The 10209-nt window shown below is 33.4% G+C and overlaps 1 protein-coding gene across 1 annotated transcript; it reads left to right on the forward strand.

Moving 5' to 3' along the window:
• Nucleotides 1-272: 272 nt before the first annotated feature.
• Nucleotides 273-2189, forward strand: LOC124455550. Its single transcript, XM_047006187.1, has one exon. It carries the CDS (start codon nt 332-334, stop codon nt 1886-1888), a length of 1557 nt encoding a protein of 518 aa, XP_046862143.1. The 5' UTR covers nt 273-331; the 3' UTR covers nt 1889-2189.
• Nucleotides 2190-10209: the final 8020 nt, after the last annotated feature.

Here is a 10209-nt window from a genome sequence, read left to right on the forward strand (position 1 = left end):
TACGATCAACGGACAGAATATGCACTTCCTAATGGTAGTTCTCATTTGCATAATTCATGCTGCATGATTTTATTAAATATTTGATTTAAAAATAAAGTTTCAAATATATATTTAGATTTCGCAAAACAAATTCTTAAATTGAAGATCATTGAAAAACAAGATCTTCCCGACCGAATGACATTTTACGTTCACGACAAGTGCACTCTGAAGCCTGAGCTACAATCTTTGTTCTCCGATGCAAATATTTAGTGTTCACTCACTGTGAAATAGTTTGCAAACAACAAATCGAATTTGAATTCCTTATTACTCGTTCGGCTGCTTTATTGGAAAGATGGTTTTGCTAGATTTAGCGATAAATAATTGGTTTGTGCAAATATTTGTGTCTATTCTTTCTCTTATTTTGACATGGAAGGCCTTGAAGTGGATTACTTCAACAACAATCGTAAACGGTAATCCAAATAGCAGAAGGTTGGATTTCTTGGAGACATTAACTGAAATTTTGTCACATTCATTTGATGGCAGTGGAAATCTATCGTGTTGTATAACATTAACATCAAAAGAAAGTTTATCTTTTGAACATGTTCACGATGCTTTAGTATTGTTAGCAAAACGTCAACCAATGTTACGAGCAGTGGTATCGATAAACAACGATGGAGAACAATATTTTGATATCAGAAATGTAGTAGATGCCATTAAGTTATTTGATATTACAAGGTCTGAAGTTAAAATATCGGATTGGAAAGATATACTGTACAAGTACACCTCTACCGTACATAAAAGTTCTTTGCCATGGAAAGCTGTTATACTTCAAGAAGAGTTCGATTCAACAACACAAGAATATTCAAATATGATAATGTTTGCAATAAAGCATTCATGCTTTGATGGTATTGCTTGCGTCCAGTTTGTTCAGCAATTTCTCAACAATATGAATGAGATATCCAGTGGCGTCAGCAACGTGGATAAATATGTAACAAGTTTGGAATTATTACCTAGCGCACACAGCTTGGTAATACAAAAAAGAATCAGTCATTCTTTGTTTCGGTTCATTGTTTCACAATTTGGACTTCGTCCAATATTGGAGTTTCTTTTAGAGAAAATGATTTTTTACTGTCTTAAAAAGAAAGCAGTCAATCCATTCTACCATAAGCACCCACCTCTACAACGTGATAAAATCCCTTACGATAAACGTGAGCGGATAAGTTTAAGAATATTTACCGAGCAAGAAACCAAGTCAATTGTTGACGCATGCAAAGACAACGGTTGTACAGTAACTGGAGCAATAACAGCTGCTGTACATCTGGCATTCTACGAATTATTAAACGAGAAATATGAACAAAAAATAAACACAGAAACATTGCTTCCCATTAACAATCGTTCTTTATGTGATCCCAAATCTCCAGATGACTACCTTGGCGCTTTCGCTTACTTTCAAAATCATTGTTTCAAGTACTCACATGCTAATCCAGAAAACTTTTGGATAATGGCGAAAGAAAGCACAGCACAATTAAAAGAGATTTTGGGGAAAAAAACTTTTGTGAAAGAATTATCGTTCATGAGTGTTCTTGATCCAAACATTTTGAGGAAGATGTTATTCGATAAAGATTCTTTTTTAAAAGGCAACAGTAATAGTATCTCCAGCTACGGCGTCTTCAATTTTCATCGTAAGCAGGAAGGAGATCCAATCACCTACACCTTGAAAAACTCTTACATATTTCCTATTATGCCAAATGAAAACACTCTGTTTGCACATTTCCCTTATACAATTAATGGAAAGTTAACCTGGATAATAAAATCTCGTACAACAATTTCAGAAGCCCATGCTCAAAAATTTATCAATTCCTGTTTTGATATAATACTTGCTAACTGCTCTAGTTCAATGAAAAAATAAGGCCATGCGATAACGACTGTATTGTGTAAATATGTAAAGTAGTATCGTCAAAAAATTTGTGTCTTGGTCAAGCAAACAACTATACAGATTATCGTGACTATTTTTTCTCATAATTCGCTTTGCTTAATCACAAATGCTACTCCATCCGACTTATTTTCTTTCTGTAAAGAGTACATGGATGAATATCTTGTAATCTAATTTACCAAACTTGCTAATTCTTGTAATAGTATTTGTAGTTTACGTTGATCCTAATCGATATTATTAACAATTCCAATTAAACATTTTTTCTTCAACTTTTAAATTTAAAAGATTTTACCTTTCGCCTAACGTGTTTTTAAACCCTCGAAGAGTTTGTCGTGGCAAAATTTGAAAATTACTTTATAGCTCGTAACTCTCCTTGCAAGTTCCATGTGCTAGTTATATGCTTGGGAATACGAAGCTCAGAATACAAAGCTCTGACTTGCTTTCCACTTCGAAATGGGCCTCTACGCTTCATACGAGAAATTGCTTCATACAATCTTGTTTGAAACACTGCTCTAATAATGGCAATTTCGGTAGTCTTTTCCTTGTGAAACAGAGACCAAAGATCGAAGTTGCTTCGCACAAATTCTGCCATTATAAATCAAAAACTACAAATAAAGATATATCCGTAATCCAAGTGTAATTGTAGCGCAGGCTATGTGCATCAGTCACTGATCCACTCCAATTGATCGTGGGCTTAGTGCACTACTCAGCAGCCGTTTCCCAACGCAAAGTAGGCAACAAAACATTAGTATTCATGACGTCTTGTAGGGTAAACTCCGCCAAATTTACTCGGGACTGTTGCACTGCTGATGCACTTTTCACCCAACGTGACGATAGTGATGCACTATCGCCCCAACGTGACGTTAAGACACTGAACTGTTTGGACTTATACACGACTGCATTAATTTTAGAATATAATTACATTTTTGTCAAAATTGCTTAAGCGATCGCTATATTTTGGTAAATATTTTCGGTTAAATGGATATTTTACTGAATTTGTTTTCATTTCTATAATACTTTGTGTAAATTTCTTAATCATGTATAAACAGCTGTTTACTTAAGGAAAACGTTTTGAATTAATTCACTAGTAAGGCATAGGGCTAACTGTATACATTTTTGCTGATTTATTTCACTTTTGAAAGTTTTTTTGAAAAACGAAAATTTTGCAACATCTAAAAATCTGACTGATGCATCAGCATCAGTGGCATCATCCTGGATCCGCTCCTGACAGCGTTACAGCATTGCGGAAGCGATGAGGAAGTTATAACATCAACCTTAGAGGAGGCAACACATACAGCTTTAGAGGAAGCACTTACACTGGCTTCAGGGGAAGCTCAACATTCATTTAACAGGGAAAACGTTGTTTCAGTGCGCCCTTGTGAGGCTGATGCTATTAGCCTTTTCGGAAGGAATGATTTAGAGAAGGAAATTGACAGGTTTCTTAGTGTTATAGACTACTCCTTTAGACCTACTGATGGCTTTGTTCCCCCTATCTCAGATAAGGTAGCGGACATAAATAATCTTAACCACAATCACAGAGAGGAAACTATACCTAGCCACAACAAAGCCATCATCAGAGAATATACACAATGTTATTTGAAACAGGCTTTTTAAATGCACATGAAAAACATGTGAAATGGATAAGACTTGAACTCGCACCTTCGGGAACTAGTACGCCGCTCTACTTGTTGAGCTAACAAGCCCGCTCGGAATGAATACATGTCAAATCTTTTCTAAACTGCTTATAGACAAGAAATTCTCACCACGATAGCATTTTTCAGGATGGCAACGTGTTTCGACTTTATTCTAAAGACATCATCAGAGAATATACACAATATTATTCCTAACACGATATTATCCCTAAAGTTTTTTTATTGAACAGTGGGAGGAGACCATATCCAACCCAGTACAAGAAAGGGAGAAATTAGTAAATCGCTGTTGTTATAAAAGAAAAATTAAAAAACATTCCAGTTAATTTGTACACACCAGAAACCTTTGGAGTTTTTAGCATAGCCTATTGATCCAAGATTGTGCATTGTCACCCATTTAAAGGCATACCTTGACAAGATAAAATCTTTAAGAAATGATGAAAAGCAGGACCTAATGAATTGCATAAGACCTCACAATTTGGTCTCTCGAGAGATCATATTGGGTGCAGCAGACTGGATAAAAGAAGGGACGTTTTATCAGTTTTATCATCGAAACATTTTGTCAAGTTTTAATTTCGGGAATACTTTAATAAATGCTAACATATAGGATTTGTATTTGTTTTTTTCTGGATTATGCAGTTTAATAAAATTTTTTTTTCATATACATCTGTTGGGTTGGAAACAACGGTATTGAAACGTTGCCAAAATTCCTTTCTAGCCGAAATGGAAACAAAGTATTCTGCTTTATATTATAGATATATTTTCTAGTTGATAAACCCACATTATTTTAAGTCACGGCATTGATAATCCGTTATCTATAGATATGGCATTTACAATCTTTATGGTAATTTACGAGAAATGCTGTCTTTTACGAATATGGAAGTGATATTTTAATCGTTAAATTTGCAATAAGTCATCCTCATCCGTTCACTCTGTACTATCATAAAGTGTCAAATGCTGCAGGGAATAGTTTTCGTAAGATAATACGTTACTAGTTCCTCGTAAATAGAAACCAGAGTACTTTCAACTTTGCTTGATTACCTGCTAACACAACGTCGAAACAATACCATTCCCGTGTTAATATTTATTATGTTAATAATAATCATCATTTTTATTATGTATTATTATTATATAGTAATAACAATAATATCCCGTATTAATAATGATTTTTGAAAGTAATTAAACTTACAAACGCATAAGGATATTTTGATCTGAAGGATATCTACACGAAACAGCGCTTAAGTTTTGTAAAAACGAATGCTCAAAAACATGCAAAATCACGTAAAACATGATTTTGACCCATCGTAGGCCAAATTTAAGCTTACCCATTCCTCCAACTTAGTCAAAACTTGCAGGCAACGGCGTACTTGCTCTATTTATTAATTTTAATTTAGCGAATCGTATGACGTTCTATACGACGAAAATACTTAATGACGTTGTAGTTTTTTGACTCTGAAGATGACTACCGCTAAGGTTGTTGAAACGTCAGTCAACAACAACAACAACGTTGTAGTTTTTTGACTCTGAAGATGACTACCGCTAGGGTTGTTGAAACGTCAGTCAACAACAACAACAACAGTCCTTCTCAAGACTATACCAACCAGGACGATCTACATTTAAAAAGAATAACGGAACCTATAAACGAAACAAAAAACCATTTACGAATGTGAGTCTAAGGAAAAACACTTGGAAAACAGTTTAACTATCCAGACGATACAATTTGAAACGATTTCTTTTTTACTGAAAAAAGCTAGAAAAGTGAAAGTCAACCCGTTCAAAACAGCAAAGATGAAAATAAAAGCAAGTTTCGTTTAAGGTTAAATAATGCCATATAATAAGCCTTTTACGAACCTCGCTTCTCAGTCTTTACTAAAAAAAATCAGACATCTCGCCTTACGGGCTCGGTCTGTACAAAAAGACGCCACTCCGATAATTCTCCGTAAAGACCTCGAGCTCTTTTATTAAGGGCCTAGTATTGATATTCTGAATTTGTTTGTTGAGATTAGTTTTAAGTTTTTTGATGCACATTGCTTTGTGTTTTAAATGGAAGGAATGCGCGTAGATAAATCTTAAAGAAGCACTTTAATCACAACAATATAATAAATTTTTTCACATCTATCTCTTTTGTCTATACACATGTTATGTATCATATTTCTTTATAAATGAACTCTATGTAAATCATTTACATGTTATTCGGCATGACGATGGCATAATTTTGCCGAAACATGTGTGCATTACAAAATTTAAAGAAAGTTGTCGTATATCACTTTAAATACCTCATTTCAATCGTGCTGCTGCGAAATATTCTAAATCACTGGCACTTCTTATTTTCGCAAAAAATTCTCATTTTTGAGTCAGGGTATATGAGACACTTTATCGAAAGTCTTGAGTATTTTATCTCGGGAGGTATTACTAGAGAGTTAAAATTTAATGCTTTAAGAACATTGCGAAAATGCTTTTTGTTAAAGACGGAATCGTGTTGGTGATCAGCCGATCCAAACATGGTAACTCAATAAAGTCATTAAATGCTTGTTAATTCTCAATATTTTTAAGATTGTTGCTTTTTAAATACATAATGAACTCCACACAAACCCTAACCCCATGGCTATCCCCCGTAACAGTGACGTCTCGAGCTAAAAAAGTTGGGCATGCTCTATAACATCGAAGAGTACAGACGATTTAGGTATTTAGCAGCCCTCAAGACAAATTTATTAAATTTTGTAACTCTAATTTTTAATATATAATACATGCAAACAAACGTTTATTACTCGAAGGCACATAGGCATCGTCGTAGCTGTGTTTTAGAGCGGTTGTAAATATTCCAATTTGAATTCACATCTAAATTTGACTATAAAACAAGTTAGATCATGTTGCTTTATAACTGCGATATTTACAAGTCTGTCGTTTGCTGCTTGACGAGAATACTACAACAACGAATCACTCATGCGTGGTATATCATACATGATGCCTTTACGATAACCGCAATTCGCACATGTATTATAATAAGGATAGGTTTTTGATAAACAACAACACTAGTTTGCTTAATTCATTGTTCCTAATAATGTATTGATTTCTCCATAATCCTGGATAGTCTGCTATTTTAAATGCAAGACTAAAGCTTATTTGAAAATGCAAGAAAAAAGCAGCACTAGCATATTAACCAATAGAATTTCAGCGTTTTTGTAGTTATTATAATTCAGTTACAACTGTTTTTCCTTCTCATTTCAAATGGCAGGATTATAAAGCTTAATAAAAGGCCAATAACAAGGACACACTGGAATATTATCCAATAGAAAGGTCGTATTTTTCTAGTGTTTATTATAGACATTCCTGCTCACAAATGGCAGGAGTAAACTCGAATTGCATGTGAGAAAGTGAAAAAGAAACTGCATTAAAAACAGATTTGCTGCTAAGAAACTCGCAAAATCTTTGTAACTTGGTATTAAAGATAAAACGAAATTTTGACGACGAAATTTTGAAATTTTGTCTTCTAAAATTACTTGTGTTCTTGTGTGTACCTTAAATTAATAGAATTGACTGTGTTCATTTTTATGGAATTTTCAGTCTTGCCGTGCTGGAAAACCTAGACCGCTAACTACGCCACTGTCCTCTAAAAATTCAAATTATTTATTAATAAGGAAAAATCTTACTGTCACAAATTTCGTTTCGGGTGTGGTGATTAAATTAGAAAATTTTAGTGCATAACCAGAGCGTAATGAGATTGGGAAATAGGCCTAATTAATGCTTTTGTCAAGTATTAGCTACTGGCTTATACATGGATATGTTGTTTTCCGGTGACATCGATTGAAAGTATCCGAATATACACCAGAATTTTATATATTTTCGGTTATTTCAAAGTTTCAACATTTACCAAGTGGTAATGCATTTATATGTATTATTTATGCCAGAATGGCAGCTCGCTACCAAAAACACTCTATCAACTTTCTCTGTGTAAAAAAAAACAAACAACAGGAAAGAATACTTATGCATTTGTTACAGTTATTATCCCCAATAAATTAACTAGCATTTAAAATTTTTAAAAGAACTCATTAATTCAGCTCCTTTGGGGTTAATTATTGTGTTACACAATATTAGTTAAAGCAAAAACATTTCCAAACTTAAAAATAATGTTTTATCCTCATTTTCATCTTAAATGTCTTACGCAAAAGCTTTGTAAAAGCAAAGCCAGACATTAACTGAGTTAGAACATCCAAAAAAACGTAATCATATTTTTTATAAATTGCAACGAACATGCACAATCGCATCGCATGACTTAATCTATAGCAAGGAAGCAGAAATAGCTATTTTTTACTTGCAATCATTCTTTTAAGATTTACCAAACAATGTTACTCGCCCATGTCTGCTGGTGCCAAAAATAGCACAGATAAATTATTCTTTTGTATCACACCACCAACATGGCTGAAATTCAAGTCAATAATTGCTGGCAAACATGCAAAATAATTATTAATGATTTAACACTTTCTATAATAAAGCAGTGCAGCACTGTGGCAGTGTAGCACGGTAGCAAAATATGCAACAATAACTAAAAGAAAATGGCAAAAGACTTTTCATTTCACAGTCCAAAGCGATAAGTTTTAACATCATGCAATAAAGAAGCTTTGACAATGAAAACGCAATGCATAAAAATGACAGACAAGCCATAACAAAAGAAAATTTCGGTATTTTTCAAAAACCATAAACATACACATAAGCCTGCATAGAAATCATTTCGACAAGAACCTTCCCTAAGAATTAAGTGTTGTTATTTATATTTTATAACAAACCTTGTCGTTGCCATCCAATGATATTTCTGTCGTTACTCGTTTTATCAGTTGAAAGTATGCATTTCCAAGAGAGATGTTCACGGCCACTATTATCACGATGAAAAGGAACGATTTCATTGTAGCAAATTATGATCAACAAAATAAGTTTCAAGTGAACACAATTGTTTGAAAGTCATCAATAAAAGGTCCTATGAAAATCATTGTACTATTAAAAATTCATATGATGATCGTCACGTTTTTGTTGTAAATGTGATATGGTTGTCATGTGGGTTTAATGACATGTGAACTATTGTATTGCAGTAAGTTCTTAAAATAAGTCCAAAACCATCATATAAAATAAATGTTCACGAAACTTACGAGAGCTGTAGTACAAGTTTAGAAAACGAGAAAAAATCGATGGAAAAATTTCCAATTGTGCAATATTTATTCTGTGAGTATGTTTTAAGTCCTAAATTATAAAAAATTTCTCTAAGTCAAATTCCAAAAGTTCAAAGTGCAAAATTAATAGTAATGATATTACATAGTAAAGATAAATGACTATCAATGACTAGGTATATCATTATCACATACAGTGGCGTAGCTAGCCGTCAATAAAAATTTCCCGCAAAATAACTTCAACATTTTTATTGTCAAAGTTGATGACTAGTAGCTTTTTAAAAGATTGATGTACTTACATATAACTATTTGGAAAGAATGTCAACAATATATTAAGCTAGGTTTGTCCATTCTACGCATATAGCTCGACATGTTCATGCTCTCAAAAATCATCATAGCCATGTAGTATATTTTAGATTGGTGAAAGTATCTGAGCGTGCTCAAACGCGACGTTTTATGTCATGTCGTCGTGCTGATTTGTCAAAGCAAGACCTATACTTAATCCCGCGTGTAATTTTCTGTGTGCTACATTCGTTGTTGTAGTTCGTGTACGTTGAAAATATTTCAAAACATTTCCTATATAATTTCATTGCTTATTTTTATTTATATGCTGCTAAAGCAAATATTATCGGTTTTTTGCCATGAAAGCTTTTCTTTGCTTGAAAATCTAGCTGTAGAAAAATGTCATCGCAAAGCAAAGGCCAATTTCGAGAATGTAAACTAAATCATTTGTTCAAAGCTTTCGGGAAAGTTGATACACAAAGAAAGATTGGTTTTATGAAGTGACAAGTCAAGGTAGCATCCAGTCTATTATTTCTGGGATCTAAGGAATTCTCTTCATGTCATAGACGATTACATCAATACGCCATAACGCCATTACCTGTGCCAGTCAAAAAAAGAATCTTAGTTGAAATAAATCTTCCGCAAGATGTTTGGATCAGGAACATTGTTGAACGACAAATCTTCTTTAAAGGCTTTTTTCTCAAAATCGTTTTCGATTGAGCTGTGCTTTCTTTAGCCACATTCCAAACGTTTATGGCAATGAACGAACCAATGACATGAACCAATGACTTTAAAAATGAAAAAAACGTCAAGGTAGTCAACTGGAGCTTTTCTGTGAATAAAAGTGCGATTGCTTATAAGAATCAACGTTTCTCTGTTTTTTTTTTTTTGTTTATATTTGTCGTTTAATTTGTAGTAGAATTTTAGAGAGGTTGCAGCTGTTATTACTCAAGCAACTGTACAACTGATGGCTTTGCAAGGCTCAATATATGACTTGATATCTTGATAGGTAAATATTCTCAAATTTATCTCTTCCCGTTTTTTTGGAGTGATGTAATCACATTGTAGAGTTGGGTGCTTTTGGTAGTATGGATTGATTGGTTTGTTCTTAAAGAAAGACATCATTTTTTCTAAACAAAATTCCATTTGTGAACGATGTCCACAATGTGAAGCAATGAAATGAAAGAAAGAATAACATATTCTTTTT

This window comes from Xenia sp. Carnegie-2017, unplaced genomic scaffold (genome assembly GCF_021976095.1).
Source record: "Xenia sp. Carnegie-2017 unplaced genomic scaffold, XeniaSp_v1 HiC_scaffold_4, whole genome shotgun sequence".
NCBI classification, from domain to species: domain Eukaryota; kingdom Metazoa; phylum Cnidaria; class Anthozoa; order Malacalcyonacea; family Xeniidae; genus Xenia; species Xenia sp. Carnegie-2017.